General features: G+C 39.4%; 1 protein-coding gene across 9 annotated transcripts in view; it reads left to right on the top strand.

The window, feature by feature from the left end:
• Positions 1-17736, top strand: part of AUTS2 (activator of transcription and developmental regulator AUTS2) — a 675541-nt gene that overhangs the window by 372405 nt on the left and 285400 nt on the right. For all 9 annotated transcript variants that reach the window (XM_039342048.1, XM_039342066.1, XM_039342057.1 and 6 more), the window contains one exon: positions 3087-3116. In XM_039342048.1, the coding sequence (XP_039197982.1) occupies positions 3087-3116 (30 nt within the window). The remainder of the gene's footprint in view (positions 1-3086; positions 3117-17736) is intronic.

Here is a 17736-nt window from a genome sequence, read left to right as displayed (position 1 = left end):
AAACCATAATGTATCTTTCTTGTGAATGGTCCTTCAAGTAGGCGGAGATTTTCGCCATTTCTGCTAAATTAGACACATTAAGTATCCATTCTTCCAAAGTAGGCAGTGAGTTTTTCTTCCACTATTGCCCCACCAATAATCTTGCAGCTGTTATAAGATTCCACATCAAATTGATTCCCAATCTCTTCTTAAGAGCCTCCAACATTGGAGCTCTCACCACTTCTGAAGGCAGGTTGTTCCACTGGTTAATTGTTCTAACTTTCATGGAATTTTTTCCTTAGTTCTAGGTTGCTTCTCTCCTTGATTAGTTTCCATCCGTTGCTTCTTGTCCTGCCTTCAGGTGCTTTGGAGAATAGCTGGACTCCCTCTTCTTTGTGGCAACCCCTTAGATATTGGAACACTACTATCACGTCACCCCTTATTTTCATTAAACATACCCCTTTTTATTAAACATACCAAATTTGTGCAACTGATCAATGGTAAGACTTGATGGTTGTGTTCATACAACATGTTTATATTGAGCCAAAATGGGTTTACATATTTCGTCAATCCGGAGGTGGTATGTGAACCAGACCATCATGTCTATCTAGCAAGGTTGTTTATAGTATTTTGCAGAGTATGTTACTGTTTTTATTTTGCTGTGCTTTATTTTAATCCTCTGTGTAGCACCCAGCATCATTGCTTTGCAATAGGAATCTGTATACATCGAATGAATGAATGAATGAACAAGATTATATAATTGGGCATTTAATATTATGTGATCTTATGCTTTGTTAAACTGAGTTAGAGGTATCATGTTGAAATTTGCAGAGGCATTCCCAGTTGAGATCAAAAAATAAAGTTGAAGCCTTAATCACAGTTCATGAGCAAAGTTGATGACCTAGGGCCTGGCCATGGTTCAATGGGCAAAACTATAGGCAAGCTTGAATCCAGACAAGAGGGTTACATTTCTAGAGAAATTATGATAACTTGAAGGCAAGAATAGCATATAGAAAGTTGAGTTGTTGTCAAATGTTATTCCAATGTTATATAGCACTCATAGCTTTGAATTGACCTGTTCTTGTTCTAAGCACACCTGATGCTAGCCATTTCCCAACTAGGCTAGGTCTATCCATCCATTTTGGCTTTTCAGACAGTGGTAATCATTATCCCACAGATTAGGGGATTAGGATTATTATTATTGATAACAACAACAACAACAATAATAATAATAATAATAATAATAATAATAATAATAATATCCTTTGAGGTCTTCTAGTCCAACCCCCTGCTCAGGCAGGAAACCCTATACCATTTCAGACAAATGGTTGTCCAGTCTCTTCTTGCTAACTCAAAATTTCAGTCATAAACCTATCATAGAGGTAGGTCATGGTTCTGCTTCATCACTGGTGCTGCAGCCTGACTTTTTGATGTGACATCTGTCTGGGATCTCATCCTGTTCTCCTTCCTTATCCATGAGTAATCATACATCGGAGGCACAGAATTCTATTGGGTTTTCTTACTAGCCACTGAAAATAAAGGCTTGTGCTTTGCAGCCCAACTATTTTGGAAATAGTTTTTTTAATGAATATAAGAAGACCCCTGCTGAACCAGGCCACAGCCCATCTAATCCAGTTTTCTGTGATTCATGATGGCCAAATAGATACTTTGGGGAAGATCACAAACCCAGACTAAAGGGTGAGAGACACTTCTACTGCCATCTCCCATATTGTATACTTCAGATATGCTGTCCGCAATTCAGCATCCACCAACTGTTTTGAAGGTAAAGGTAAAGGTTTTCCTGTCCAGCCGTATCTGACTCTATGGTGGTGCTCATTTCTGTTTCCTAGCCATGGGAGCCAGCATTGTCCAAAGATATTTCTGTGGTCATGTGGCCAGCAAGGCTATATGCCAAAGGCACACAGAATGCTGTTATCTTCCCACCAAAGTGGTACCTATTTATCTACTCGCATTTTCATGCTTTCAAACTGCTAGGTGGGCAGGAGCTGGGGCAAGTAATGGGAACTCACCCCTTTGTGTGGCACTCGGGTCTCGAATCTGGGCTGTCAACTTTCTAGCTGATAAGCTCAGTGTCGTTAACCTCTGAACCACCGTGCCCCCCTCCCCCCACTATAGTAGTTATCAATAATCTTTTCCTTCACAAATGACTCTGGTTTCAGTTTAATAACATACTGAGTGTAAAAGTATTTCCATTGTTTGTTTCTTAAATATTGCTGCGTTCAGTTTGAGCTTGTCCATTAAAAGCAATGAGAAATGTGAAGATGTCATGACTTACATCAGGGGTCTTCAAACTTGGTGCCTTAAGATTTGTGGACTTCAGTTCCCAGAATTCTGGGAGTTGAAGTCCACAAGTCTTAAAACAGCCAGGTTTGGAGATCCCTGACTTACATTCTTGCATCAAATATTCAGGAGCAATTATGAAAGGCTGGAGAGGTGAGGGCATTGGGCATGCATCATCATTTTAGTGTGTCATCATAATTTGCCATAAATGAGTTGTGGCCGTAAGTTGAGGACTACTTCTAAAGATTTACAATTTATGACAGTGAACTGTCATATCTGGTACAGAAAATGTAGAGTCCAATCCCCTTTAGGTTGAACTCAACTTCTGGATGAACACATGAACACATCTATGCAGTTTTCTTTTCAACATTATGTTGTTTGGCATTGCCTTCTTCCAGGGTGTTGTTTGTTGACTTTTCAAGCTAATCTGCAGCCCTGGCATTCCCTGATAATCTCCCATCCAAATACTAACTAGGCCTGAATCTGCTTAGCTTCCATGCCCAGACAAGGTCAGTTAGATGCTAAGATTTCTCATAGTCTGGCTAATTTGGCCAAAACGTAGGGAAAATGTTGACCTTGAATGGAGGACAGAGTTGTTCCATGTAATTGAGGTTGTATTTGATATTAGTTAGACATGCTGTGGCCCTCCACCAGGTGGGCCATTTTCAACCCTGCGGAAAAACTTGATGTGTTCTGAAAGATTATACCTCTATAGGTTACACCCTTGAAATGGATTTTCATTAACACAGAAAGCTTTCGACATCTGTGGATTGTTTTTGAAGGTAATATTTTCTTTTCTATTTCAGTGTGACAGCGACAGTGATCAAGAAGAAAAGGTAAAGTCAGTTTCTGGTATCATATTCCCCCTTTATGCAGTTATTTCTGGTATGGTTCGTGGTTCATAGTTCTTACATTTTATTTTAGTTCATGTGAATTTTACTCTGAAATGTGTAAAATGTTTGCTGTGCTAAATCTATAACCTCAACATCCCATCATGGTCCATGCTTGACCAAAGATGATTTTTCCTCTGTTGAGTTACTGGATCCATAATTCACTTACTGTAGACTTCAATAGCTCTATAGTGGGAATTTCCTGTTTGCCCCTTTGTCTGAGGCATAAACCATCCTGTGATTCTATACAGTTTATCCAAAATGGAGTCATGCATACGTCTGCAAGACCTACTGTTAAAACCAGTGTTTTCAGTCTCAGCAATTTTAATATGTGTGGACTTCAACTCCCAGAATTCCCTAGCTAGAATACTGGAAATTGAAGTCCACACATCTTAACATTGCAAAGATTAAGAATTGCTGCTTTGAATAAGGATAGGTAATTGGGTCATGTCTATCATCCACTTTCAATATCCCCAATGGTTGTAGGTGTTTTAATCCAAGTTGCCTTAGAAAATAATATGGACTTATTTGTTATTATTAATTATGTGAAATTATTTAATTAATTTAAATAATTAAATTAATGATGTGAAAAATATTATGTTGTTTTGTGGATGGTGGGACCATGTACTTCATTAATTAGCTTTGACTCCTGTGACAGTATTCTGGTTATTTGTGCAAAATCAGTAATTCTGCTACCGTATATACCACCGTATTAGGCGACCCGGCGTATAAGACGACCCCCATCTTTATAGCCGGGCCGCATTCCTAGAACTTCGTCTTATACGCCGGAAACTACCAGTATTTCCGGCGTATAAGACGACCCCCGTCTTTGGTGCCAATTTCAGCACTCACGGAAGTCGTATTATACGCTGGCATTTACGGTATTTTAAATACAGGTAGTCCTCGACTTATGACCATAATTGAGCCTAAAATTTCTCTTGCTAAGTGACACATTTGTTAAGCGAGTTCTGCCCCATTTTACGACATTTCTTGTGATAGTTGTTAAGTGAATCACCGCAGTTGTTTAGTTAGTAACACGGTTGTTAAGTGAATCTGGCTTACCCATTGACTTTGCTTGTCAGAAGGTCACAAAAGGTGATCATGTGACCCTGGGGCTTTGCAACAGTCGTAAATAAGGTCAGTTGCCAAGCATCCAAATTTTGATCATGTGACCATAGGGATATTGCAATGATCATAAGTGTGAAAAATGGTGATTAGATCATTTTTTCAATGCCATTGTAATTGTGAACAGTCACTAAATGAACTGTTATAAGTCGAGGACTACCATATTGACTTTTGTTTTGTTGAATATTGATGCTTGAAAATTGGGTGGTAAAGATTTTCTTTTGTCCTACAAAGTTCTTTTATTTGCAGAGTTGGTTCTCAGAACACACTGGAATCTATTTCAAATATGGATTCACTGGCTGCAAAATATATTATATTGGATCGACACCATTATATTTCTTAGCTTAAAACACTGGACATCATAGGAGGGCAGATGAATACAGATAATACAATATAAATTGTGTTATGCATGTGTTCCCCTTCCCCAGCCTCCAGAAACAAAGCTCCATGGAATTGTTAATATATAAATGGCCATAACAAATTAAAACTGTTTTCTCAATCCAGTTAAATTACTACAAAACTAATTAACAGGCTACACAGCTTTCATTGACAGTATTTATGTTTGGAATGCAAGCATGATTAGTGATCTTCTTGTTGGGGAATAATGTTGGTATTGACTATGGCATCTGCAGTTTAGGAACCATAATTTTGTCAGTGATGAATTAAACCTCGTGATGTATCAGTTCTTGTTTTGTTTTATTTATTTATATAGACATCTTAACTATCCAGCAAGGCATGAAAGTCAAGCTTAATTGTGATGTACTCCTGCTGGTGCAAAAATGATAGCAGTGAACACTCTAGAACTAAACAGTGAAAACATACACCCATTGTACCTTTGTGATCATATTACTCTATGTGTGGTGGTGGAGGGAGAGAGTGTGAGGCTATATCAGGCCAGTTATATACGATATAACACAGGCAATGGTTGGTCATGTAGGCCAAGTTTTTTTAAAAGCAAAGTACAGTAGCAAATCAGTTTAGTTGTTAAGTGAATCACGTGGTTGTTAAGTAAATCTGGCTTCCCCCATTGACTTTGCTTGTTGGAAGTAGTCTGGGAAGATCTCACATGACACTTATATGACCCTGGGATGCTGCAGCCATCATACATACATATCAGTTGCCAAGCATCTGGATTTTGATCACATGAATGTGGGGATGATATGATGGTTGTAAATGTGGGGACTAATTATAAGTCACTCTTTTCAGCGCCAATGTAACTTCGAACAGTCACTAAGTGAATGGTTGTAAGTCAAGGACTATGTCAGATGAAACTCTTCAAAGAACTTCTGAGGCATTGTTTACCTTAAAGAATCTTTATTTGAGTAGCATAGCATCCGCACTAACACAGTTGAAGCCAAAAACTGGATTCCCCTCCCTTGAGCACATAGTATCAAAGCACAATTCCCTCCTCCAATTAACTGTCATAAATCACATTCTTCAATTAGTTTGAAATGCAGGTTCTCCCTCCAGTTCTCCAGCCTGGCCAATTCTTCTTATCTCTTATTTCATTAACCTTGGTTCACATGCTAGTCCAATTTTATTATGTCTATCTAAACTCTCATGCACATCCCTCCCCCCCCCAGCATCATCTAACTCTAAAAGTGAAACATAAGAAGAAAATGGTTGCATCTCTAACTGTTGTCAAAGCAAAAACATCCGGTGTTAGCAGCGTTGACGTACTATTTGTAATCCAATCAGAAGTTGACTGAGACATGGGTCACTAAGCCACGCCTCCAAGTCCAGAAAGGGATGCAACTGATCAAAGGATTCCCTGACCACATTCTGTAGATGGAGATGTGTATCTAACACTACTCACCTTAAAGCCCCAGGTTCTTCTCCTCACCTTGAGCCTTCCAATTTCAAGGTGTTTTTCATTTCTCCCCACCCTTCACCAGGAGTGAGATGAATTCATTCGGTGTGAATTTTAAAGAAAAATAAGTTGCCTTCTTAAATTGAATCGGTTCCCTCCGGAGAAGGTGCTTTCAATCCTTCGTGCGCAGGCACGTCTCGACAGCGTTCTAAGAGTCTTCCGTTCCCTTCATTGCAAATTCAGCAAACGTTGCTTGTTCTCATAAAAAAGAAAAAGGGAAAGAAAGAAAAAAGTGACATACCGTCATTTGAACGGGTCAAGCATATTCAGATGAAGACAAATGGTGCTTATTTGATTTCTTTAAAATCAGGAAATGAAAAAAGGGGTCCCTGGAGAAATCATGTTCTGCCTGACTTCGAAGATAGACCCGAGGCGTGGACCACAGATATGAACAGGCATTTTTCTTTCCTTTCCTTTGCTCGTTTTTTTCCCCTTTTCTCTCTTTTCTTAAATCTCTGAAGGACAGTCAAAGCTGTCAGCTTCCTGACATGTGCATTATCCATGTCATTTTAAACCAAGTGACCTGGAGAAGGGAACACTCTGGCATGACGTGATAATGGTCTGTTGGATGAAAACACAGACTATAAAGAAGAGCTCTGTGTTATTGCTTTGTTTAACTGACAAGTTGGAACTTCCTTTCATTCAGACAGATAGTAATCGCTGGGATTTCTCTCCCTCTCTCTCCCTCTCCCCCCCCCTCTCTCTCTCTCTCTCTTTCTCTCTCTCTCTTTTTTCTCTCGGTTCCCCCCCCAACTTGTCTGAAAATGGCAGCAGCTTATAGCATTAAAAGTGAGGAAAATCCTGAGAAAATAAGTCAGGAAATGACAGGTTGTTTGGCCTGAACCTAAGAGCTAAAATAATTCCTTTTCCAAGCATGATTATTGAAAAGTCTCTTTAACAAGGTCTGTCAAGAAGGAAAGAATGGAATAACTTGAATTCTGTGGACCATGTCCCATCTATAACTACTACACCCCAAATTATATTAGGGCAGAGAAGTCCTTGTTTTCTTTTTTTACTGTATTTTTTTCCTGAACCAGCAAGGTGGCAGGACTCTTCATCAAACCCTTTTTGCTTCAAGTGACAGGAGAAAAAAACGGAATCCTAGAATCGTGCTCTCTCTCTCTCTCTCTCCCTCCCTCCCTCCCTCCCTCTCCCTCTCCCTCCCTCTCTCCCTCTCTCTCTTTCTCTCTTTCCTCTCCCTCTCTCTCTCTCGTTCTCTTTCTCTTTCCTCTCTCTTTCTCTCTCTCTTTCCTCTCCCTCTCTCTCTCTTTCTCTTTCTCTCTCTTTCACTCTCTCTCTTTCTCTCTCTCTCTTTCTCTTTCCTCTCCCTCTCTCTTTCTCTCTCTCTCTTTCCTCTCCCTTTCTCTCTTTCTTCTCCCTCTCTCTCTCCTCTCTCTCTCTTTCTCTTTCTTTTCTCTCTCTTTCTCTCTCTCTCTTTCCTCTCTCTTTCTCTCTCTTTCCTCTCCCTCTCTCTCTCTTTCTCTCTCTTTCTCTTTCCTCTCTCTTCCTATGCTAACTGCCCCACATTTTTGTTTTGTTTTGTTAAAATAATTCAGAAGATAATATTTGTAGCTTAGGTTGAACTATGGGGTCTAGAATGGAATGGGATGGGATGGGATGGAATGGAATGGAATAGAGTAGAGTAGAGTAGAGTAGAGTAGAGTAGAGTAGAATAGAATAGAATAGAATAGAATAGAATAGAATAGAATAGAATAGAATAGAATAGAATAGAATTGGAAGGGACCTAGGAGGTCTTCTAGTCCAACCCCCTGCTCAGGCAGGAAACCCTATACCATATCAGACAAATGGTTGTCCAATCTCTTCTTAAAAACTTCCAGTGTTGGAACATTCACAGCTTCTGGAGGCAGGTTGTTCCACTGATTAATTGTTCTAACTGTCAGGAAATTTCTCCTTAGTTCTAGGTTGCTTCTCTTCTTGATTATTTTCCATCCATTGTTTCTTGTCCTGCCTTCAGGTGCTTTGGAGAATAGCTTGACTCCCTGTTCTTTATGGCCATCCCTGAGATATTGGAACACTGCTATCATGTCACCCCTTCTCCTTCTCTTCATTAAACTAGACATACCCAATTCTAGCAATCATTTATATGTTTTAGCCTCCAGTCCCCTGATCATCTTTGTTGCTCTTCTCTGCACTCTTTCTAGTCTCAACATCTTTAGCTCAACCAGTGACCAAAGAAAATGGAAAGGGTAATCTAATGCATCTAATCTCCTCTGATGAGATTAGAGATGCCTAGATTTTCCTCCATTCAATGTGAGAACTTTGTCATGCAAACAATGAGCTCAACTAATGAGCCAGGCTCCTTCCTGTGTGTTGACTAGCAACAAATTGCTCTTGTGTGTACTTCGCTGGAATTCTAGCAAGAAAGGAGAGGAAACAGGATCCAAATCTTTCTTCTATCTGCCAACTACCACATGTAAGAGGCTCCTGAGGCAGAACTGGTTCTGCGGTTTGAGGAGAAATGGGATCTCCCAGGTCTCCGAGGTTGCTCAACACTCAGTTCCAGACTTTTGCCTGATTTCTGGAGGTGATTCATTCCAGCAGCTGTCACTTTTGTCACTCCACAACTCGTTGTCACAGGTAACAAAAGCTTCCTTTTCTCCACACCCACATGTTCAATTCAGTGCCACACTTCTCCTTCCCTCCCTGCTTCTTTTTTTTATTATTTTGGAGTGGGCCCATTTTGTGTTGAAAATTTGTATTTACTTTGGGAATGTAATTTGTTCCTCATGGATAATATGACCCTTAGCAGAGCTGGATCATGGGTTAGTTGAAGTGATATTTTCCACTAATGGTAGTCGTACATCATTGCTGTCAGCTCGGGTTAGGAGGCGAGCATGTTACAGCTCCATTTTACCTCTTGCAGGCATCGGGGATTATTTGCCATGAGTGAGTATGACATGACCGCACTACAGAGTGCATTAAAATTTTACTAGCTTCTCCGGCAACTTCCCCACTTCAGCTCGTGCTGGAGGCAGGCAGACAGGCTGATGGATATTTCCAAGGCCCTCACTGCCTTCACCAAGGAGACTCAATGTCAGCGCAGAGGCTGGATCGGCAGCTCCTCCTGTTCCATGTCACTTTTCTCCTGACTTCCACAACTGTCCTTTGGAATCAGCCTGGGTTGTCACCAGCATGTGGCAGAGAATGTGAAAAGGTGACAATATTGGGGAGATTTTTTTTAGCGTAGAGAAAACAAGGAGAGGTTAGCGAGGTCCAGTTAGGCAGGCTGTCTAGAGCAGGGGTGTCCTGCCTTGGCAACTTGAAGCATAGCTGGGTGGGGAATTCTGGGAATTGAAGTCCACATGTCTTCACGTTGCCAAGGTTAGACACCCCCACTCTTAAAGAGTCAAAAAGAGGGAGAAATGCAAAGAGATTTCTTGTGTCTGGGTCTCCAACGTGAGGCTTTGTGTGGCCCTAGTCTGCAGAGTAACACCCTTCCTGGTGCTGCGCAGATTCCATCACCTGCGTAATTTTAATTTTCTCTCCATTTTTTTTTTCATTTCAGTGAGAATCTAGTGTGCTGCAAAGCAAAAGGCCATCTGCAAATGCCATCTATATATTCAAAAAGAAAAAGAAAAAAAAGAAAAAAAGCACCCTCTCTGGGCCTCAGCCACACACTGACCCCAGAGGCAGTTGTAAAAAAGTCCAACAGTGAAAAGCTGCAGCCAAATGCTTTCTTACACAGTCAGCTAAACTGGAAAGGGCCATCCTGCTAGGCTGGGAGGTGTGGAGGAAAACAATCAGAGTAGCTTGCTTTGGGGGACAGCGTGTTTTCTATCCCTACTTGTGACAGAGTCTCACATTTTTAAACAGGCCAGCAAAATGAAAAAGAGTTATTTCTTTTTTCAGCAGGGATAAGACTGATTTATTTTAAAATTATTTATTTATATTTCATATTTCTAAACCGCCCAGTTCCCTCAAAAAAAGGAGAATTATAAATGATGCTAAATTATAGCACCATTGAGTGGAACAGTTTGAAGAGACCTCAGAGATCATCTAACCCAACCCCTTTTTGAGAGGAGTAATCGATCACTACAGCATATAGATTAGAATGTAGATTTGTAAAACTCGGGGTTAGAGAGTTGGAATATGAAGCAATTAGCTTTCCCAATGCCATAAAGTCATTTTGGACTACAAGCTGAATAAACTAGGATGAATGAGCAATTACTTGATTACAGGTAGACCTCATTTACCGACTGCCTCACTTAGCAACCATTCTAAGTTATGATAGTGTAAAAAATAAACTCTGTTATTCTGTTTTGCTTCCAATTATGTTGGATACAATTTAGGGAATGAATACATGGATGCCACCAGGCTGTAGACATGCAAGTGAATCTATTCTCTGTTGCCCCAGTGGTTAGGACCAGGATTAAGACACCAAAAGTGTGTACAAGGTAAATTTTAGGAAGAGGTTTCTGACTATATGAGCTGTCAGACAGAAGAAACGGCTACAACAGAATTGGTAAATTCTATTTCATTGGAGGTTTTCAGAACAAAGGCTAAATGGTGGTAATCTGTCAGAGATGCTCTCGTGGATTTTGCAATGAACTAGGGATTAGGATAGATTGATTACATGCCATCGAGTTGTTTTCAACTCTTAAGGATTATGTAGATTTACTCCATGACAATTTATCCCTTAAACCTAGTTTATCAGAGATAGTGTGCTTCTCCCCACTGTAACTGTCTCTATCCACCAGGGCTTAGAACAGTTAACCTCAAAGATCCCTTCCAATTCTGTAGCTTTTTTATTTTGTGTTCCTGTTCTTCTCCTTCTTTTGAATTTGACTCCTGATATTAAAATACTTAGTAATGGGTGGTCTTTTCTGGATTTGTTTTACATCATATTTTAGTCATGAAACTATCATAATATACATATTGCTGGTTTGTGTATAACAGTTTACCATTTTATTTCCTCTTTGGAAATAGGAATCATTATGTTTTTTCCTTCTTCATTGAAAGTAGAAAAACTCATTTTATGATAGAATTGAGTTGTCTTCATTTGCAATGATGTGAATGAAAGTGTCAGGGATAATACTCCATCCTTTTGATCATTTGTAACAAACACAGTTTTATTTCTGGAGTAAACGAGAACCTTTATGCCTGTGTGAGGAAAAACTGTTGGTTTAGAAAAAAATACTATGGTCCTTATACCCCAAGAGTTTTTGATTAATGGTATGATAGTTTTGAAATACTATCCATAAAATGAAATTTATTTGGGAGACTTTAAAGATTATTATATGGTCCATAATAAATCCAACCTCAGGTATTTCTGTGTAGCCTTTATTATTCCATTCCATTCTTCTATCACAGCCATGTGTGAATCCTTCACTCTGAATTAGCTTTATTATGGCAACATCTGGTAACTTAATGAAGCCAATCTGAAACGAGAATAAAGCTTCTTAACTTAATTCTGTATGCTAAAAAATGCTGCTTGTCTTTTTTGGGCTCATTATAAAAAGTATGATGAATAGCTGCAAAAAATGGGTATGTCTAGTCTAACAAAGAGAACTAGGAGTGACATGATAGCAGTCTTCCAATATTTGAGAGGCTGCCACAAAGAAGAGGGGGTCAACTTATTCTCCAAAGCACCTGAAGACAGGACAAGAAGCATTGGATGGAAACTAATCAAAGAGAGAACCAACCTAGAAATAAGAAAACATTGTCTGACAGTGAGAACAATTAATCAGTGGAACGGCTTGCCTCCAGACATTGTGGGTGCTCCAATGTTGAAGGTTTTTAAGAAGAGATTGAACAGCCATTTGTCTGAAATGCTGTATGATATTGAGCAAGGGGTTGGACTAGAAGATCCCCAATGTCCCTTCCAACTCTGTTAATCGTTTCTCTGTGTTTTGGGCTCCCCAGTTCATCAAAATACTCACTCTTACCTTAGCCAAGTAGTCCCTAATTACAAAACACAAAGATTAATATCGTACCTTTGTGTGACCTCACTTATCCTATAAATAGTTTGCAGTCCCTCAGTGACTAATTTACTTCAAACCTACCTTCATTTTGAGAAAATAACTCAATTATGTAAAGAGTTGCCCAAGAAATCACTGTTATCATCAGACATTCAAATATTGTCAACCAAAATCAGTCAAAATCAGTTCTGTAGCTCTACAGTATATAAGTACTGGGAAATATTGGCCGTGTCTTAGTGCTCAATTCCCAGCATTAGCCATATGTATATATTTTGAAGGCCTTGATGAGAAGAGATTTTGGAGGTCATCTTCTTCCTGCAGTTCCATCTACTGGTGATTCCCCTCCACCCCTCTCTTTGCTTGAGCCATGATACTTTTCCAGAAACCTGATGTATTATTTGGGTTGCTTGTTCATTCAGTTATTATGGCTGTGTGATTATCCAAGAAACTCTGGGTGGCAAACAAAATAATTGCATTTCATTTGCAATTCAGATCCTACCAGATGGGTGATTTCCAGTTGTGAAAGTCTACCAAGCCAGTATGTTGGCAAGCAGACACATTGCACAGAGCAGAGTTTTTTAACCTTGGCAACATTAAAATGTGTGGACTTCAGTTGGCTAGAGAATTCTGGGAGTTGAAGTCCACCCTTTTTAAAGTTGCCGAAGTTGAAAAATACTGGCCTAGAGAATTGTGAATTGTGCTTCTGGAATATGTTCAAGGAAGAGGATAACTCAAAACATTTTCTTAACAGGAGTTGGCTTATCTGGAACAATTCAGCCATGAGGCATTAATATTATTTTTCTAAAATTTCATTTGTAGAATACAGTTTCCTTGGATTTCCTAATGAAATATTAATCATTTTGGGGGTTTTGGACTCAGTCATCTGAAAACTGGGAACCCCATACATCTTTAGGAAAAACTGAGTTTTCAGTTCATCTATGGATCTGTTTAGTATCACATACTGACAATATAAATAACAGTATTTTGACAATTATTTATTTCTTTATTCAGCACATCTCTGGGCAGCTTACAATAAAAGTGGATCATCATATAAAAGTATAAGTAGGAACAAAGTTAAAACAAAATTTTAAAGGTAGATTTACAGAATTAAAAGTGAAAAAGTTAACAGGACAAAGAGAACATCTTCACAATGCCCATCATCCCTGGGGTTTCACATCACTCGTTGATCCTGATACCAATTGGCAGAGCCAGGTCTTAACACTTTTTCTGGAGGCCAGAAGAGTTAGGGCCCACCTAACAGAACAGAATAACAGAATAACAGAGTTAGAAGGGATCATGGAGTCTTCTAGTCCAACTTCCTGCTAAGGCAGGAAACTCTATACCATTTCAGACCAATGGTTGTCCAGTCTCTTCTTAAAAACCTCCAGTATTGGAGCACCCACAATTTCTGGAGGCAAGCGAGTCCACTGGTTAATTGTTCTAGCTGTCAGGAGATTTCCACTTAGTCCTAGGTTGTTTCTCTCCTTGATTAGTTTCCATCCGTTGCTTCTTGTCCTGCCTTTAGGTGCTTTGAAGAATAGCTTGACTCCCTCTTCTTTGTGGCAGCACCTTAGATATTGGAACACTGCTATCATGTCACACCCCCAGCCCACCTCTTTGGTAAGATGTTCCAAAGGGCAGGGCAATGGCAGAGAAAGCTCTCTTCCTGGATCCCACCAGTACAATTTTTTTAAATCAAGATGGCATTCTTGGAGTGATGACTAGGATTGTACAGATAATTCTCAACTTACAACCATTCATTTTGCTACCATTCAAAATTATGCCAGCACTGAAAAACTTACAATCTATCCTCCCACTTATCCCATCACAGAGTCCCCATAGCTAAGTGGTCAAAATTGGGCTACTTGACCAGTTGCATGTATTTATGACAGTTGCAGTGTCCTGAGCTCACCCGGTCATCTATTACAAACTTCCTAGCGAGATTCTTACGAGCAAAGTCAAGGGGGGAAGCCAAATCTACTTAATGGCTGTGTGATTCACTGAAATACCAAGATAAAAAGGTCATAAGATCAGTCATGAATCCCTTGGCTGTGGTGGTGCAGTGGTTAGAATGCAGTACTGCAGGCTACTTCTGCTGAATGCCGGCTGCCAGCAGTTCAGCAGTTCAAGTCTCACTGGCCTAAGGTTGACTTAGCTTTCCATCCTTCTGAGGTCGGTAAAATGAGCACCCAGATTGCTGGGGGCAAGATGCTGACTGTAAACTGCTTAGAGAGGGCTGTAAAGCACTGTGAAACGGTACATAAGTCTAAGGGCTATTGCTATTGCTTAACAACCTCCCAACTTAGAAATGGAAGGGACTCAAATAGTGGTCATAAGTCAAGGACCCTTTATAGCAGTGGTTCTCAACCTTTTTAATGCTGCGACCCCCAACCGGTCGTAAGTCAAGGACTACTCAACCGGTCGTAAGTCGAGGACTACTCAACTGGTGCAGCACCATTTGTAGAATGGGACTTTTGGCGGGCTCAGCAGGGCAGAGACAGCCTGGACAATTCCTATTGGCTTTTGAAAGCCAATAGAATTAGACTCTATTCAAGAGAGTCTATTCTATTGGCTTTCAAAAGCCAATAGAATAAAAGGGAGTAGCACAGCTAAGGAAAAGGGGAAAAAATGGCGGACTGCGTTGTTTGGCGACCCCCGTGAAATGGTCATTCGACCCCAAATGGGGTCCCGACCCATAGGTTGAGAACCACTGCTTTATAGAAAGATATGGGCAGACAAATACAGGGATGGAATGATTGTTATGGAATGACTATAAACACAAGTCCTAATACTTTAAATTTGACTTTAGCTCAAATTTACACCTTCCCAGTCTTAACCTTAGTATGCAATTCAAAAGATTATATTCCTGTTTGTTTAGTAAATATGTAAATCCAAGAATAGAGGGGACTTCCACTTTCCTGAAGCATCAGCCTAGACTCTCTTCAGCCCAAGGTCTTGCATGATGGTGCTCAGTATACATATGTTACAAAATATTTATTTAAATTAATGGTAGACTTTCATTACATTTTATGCTTGTTTCCCTTCATGAAAAATCTGACTAAAGAGCTTTCGGTTAGCAGTCCTGGCAAATGATTATAAATCCCAGCACTTAACGGCTGTGATAACATTAATCAGAATAAACTCACTGACTATTAATGTAGATGTCATATCCAATTCAATGGGAATTCTTTTGTAATTTAACATTAATTAATGTCCACTTATTGTAAATGGCATCAAGCAGCCTCTTTCTTAACAGAAATAGAAATACAAATGATTCAACCTAAAGTCAGCTTTAATTTGGGGTAGTGGAAAAAATAATAGCCACATGCTTAAAACCCATTTTAGGAAGAAGAAACATCTACAGATAGACCTCAACCATTTATTTAGACACCATTAGAAAATTACAATAACACTGAAAAAAATGATTTATGACCAGTCCTCACATCTATGTCCATTGAATCATCCCCATGGTTATCGGATCAAAATTCAGGCACTTGGAACTGGCATATATTTACAGTGGCTACAGGTCCCAAGGTGATATAACTTGCTATTTGGGATCTTCCCAGCTGGCTTCCGATAAGAAAAATCCATGGGAAATCTCAGATTCATTTAATGCCCATGAAATTCACTTACTGTAACTGCAGTGATTCACTCAACAACCAAAGTTCAGAAAACTGGGTGCAAGTCTCTGCTTTTCTTTGCAACGGAAATTCCTATATCCAGTTTTTGGATATTAACTTTTGTCTCATTAGTGCTACGTCATAGATGCATTCAGCTTCGTTTCCGAATATACAAATATTTAGATATAATGAATGGAGTTGTGATGTTTCAATCAGACGTGAGGATTCAAATTCGGAAACATTTCTGATTTTGCTGAAGGTCAGTTTCAAACTTGACCAATGACATATGGAGTTTTATACAAAATGAGTCACCAACATCTAAAGCTCAAATTTAGTTCTTCAGTCCAGTCTTGCAGGCTTGTAATTCTACAGTTTGTGGTGTTCCTCCTTTGATACAAATGGGGCTTTCTCTTAAAATACAAATACAGCTAAGTCACAACAGTGCGAGTTTGAATATTGTAATGTTTAACTTTGATACCATATTGCATTTAATGTGAGCCAAATTCCAGTTAATGCAAGGCTATCACACAGTGCTGAAGCTAACATATGCATAGCTGCAGGCTGGAGTTTTAGATGCCAGTTGTTGTGTGTGCAAATGGAAAAAAGGAAGGTTCCATTTGAGGAAAAAAAGAAGAGACTTATTTTGAAGAACTGCAGCAGAATACAGTAGATAGTGGGTATGCTTTGTGTAAGAGTTTACCTTCTAGCTTGCCATTTGTTCCCTTGATTTATTTATTTTAAATATTTATGAGATTCATCTATCTAGAACAAGGGTCCCCAACCCCCGATCTGTGGATCGGCACCGGGCCGTGGCATGCCAGCAACTGGTCTGCACAAACAAGCAAAGCCCCATTCATGGGATGCAGGCAGCACACAAAACCACGCCCCCTCCGGTCTGCGGAAAAACCTCTGTCCATGTAACCAGTCCCTGGTGCCCAAAAGGTTGGGGACCTCTGAACTAGAAGATAGATAAGAATGATATTTAGCATCTTTTTTGTTTTTATTTTGCTTTCTACAACTACTCTGGGACTTGTTAAAAACAAATGAAGATTTTAAGCATAGTTTAATTTTTGTACTATTTCCTTAATAAACATATAAGTTATTAGAAATTAAATAAACAAAAAAATAATGTTGCAGGCAAAGTGCATATTTTAATATTATACACTGACCAGCCATATTGCCTGATTGATTGATTGATTGATTGTCTGACTAACTGAATATGTTAGACCAGTGTTTCTCAACCTGGGCAAATTTAAGACATATGGACTTCAACTCCCAGAATTCTGATAGTTGAAGTCCATAGTGTACGTCTTCAAGTTGCCCAGGTTGAGAAACACTGTGTTTGGACTACTGACTCTTCATGAATAGCAACAGTTTACAACATCTTCAAATGTAAATCTTAAATACAAATGTTATTAAAACATTGCATGTTTAAAGTGTGATTTAAATGGAAAAGAGGGATGTAATGGTTGGTAATTTCTGTTGAACTGGGCTGATAATTTATTTTGCCAAATTTTTAAGACCACCGAAACATGCAAAGTCTTTGAGTGATATACAACATTTAAAATTGTTTTGTAGACAAAACAATGCCGGACAATTTGGCCAGATTGCTCTAAAGATAAATTCCTTTTATCTGTCTGAAAAATGCTGACTAATACCACGGATCAGCACTTCATAGCTACAGATCAAACAGATAATCATTCTTTTGCCTGCCCTTTCACATACAAAAAAGATCCATAGTCTTGATTCCCTAATAAATCCTGCCTCACGTCCTGCGTAATGCACCGTTGCTGACCTCAAGTAAACTAAGTGGAGTCAGAACCATGAGGAAAACCCAGGCTGTCAGTCACTTAACAACCATGTCACTAACTTAACAACCGCAGTGATTCACTTAACAACTGTGGCAAGAAAGTCGTATTTGGGAGGCAAAATTCACTTCACAAATGTCTCAGAATTTTGGGGCTCATTTTTTTAGTCATAAGTCAAGGAGTACCTGTAGAAACCTGAGCTCC

Source organism: Crotalus tigris, unplaced genomic scaffold (genome assembly GCF_016545835.1).
Source record: "Crotalus tigris isolate CLP2741 ecotype Arizona unplaced genomic scaffold, ASM1654583v1 scf7180000017550.10884619, whole genome shotgun sequence".
Lineage (NCBI taxonomy): Eukaryota > Metazoa > Chordata > Lepidosauria > Squamata > Viperidae > Crotalus > Crotalus tigris.
The sequence above is the reverse complement of the archived record's forward strand: the minus strand, read 5'-3'. Positions and strand labels throughout refer to the sequence as shown.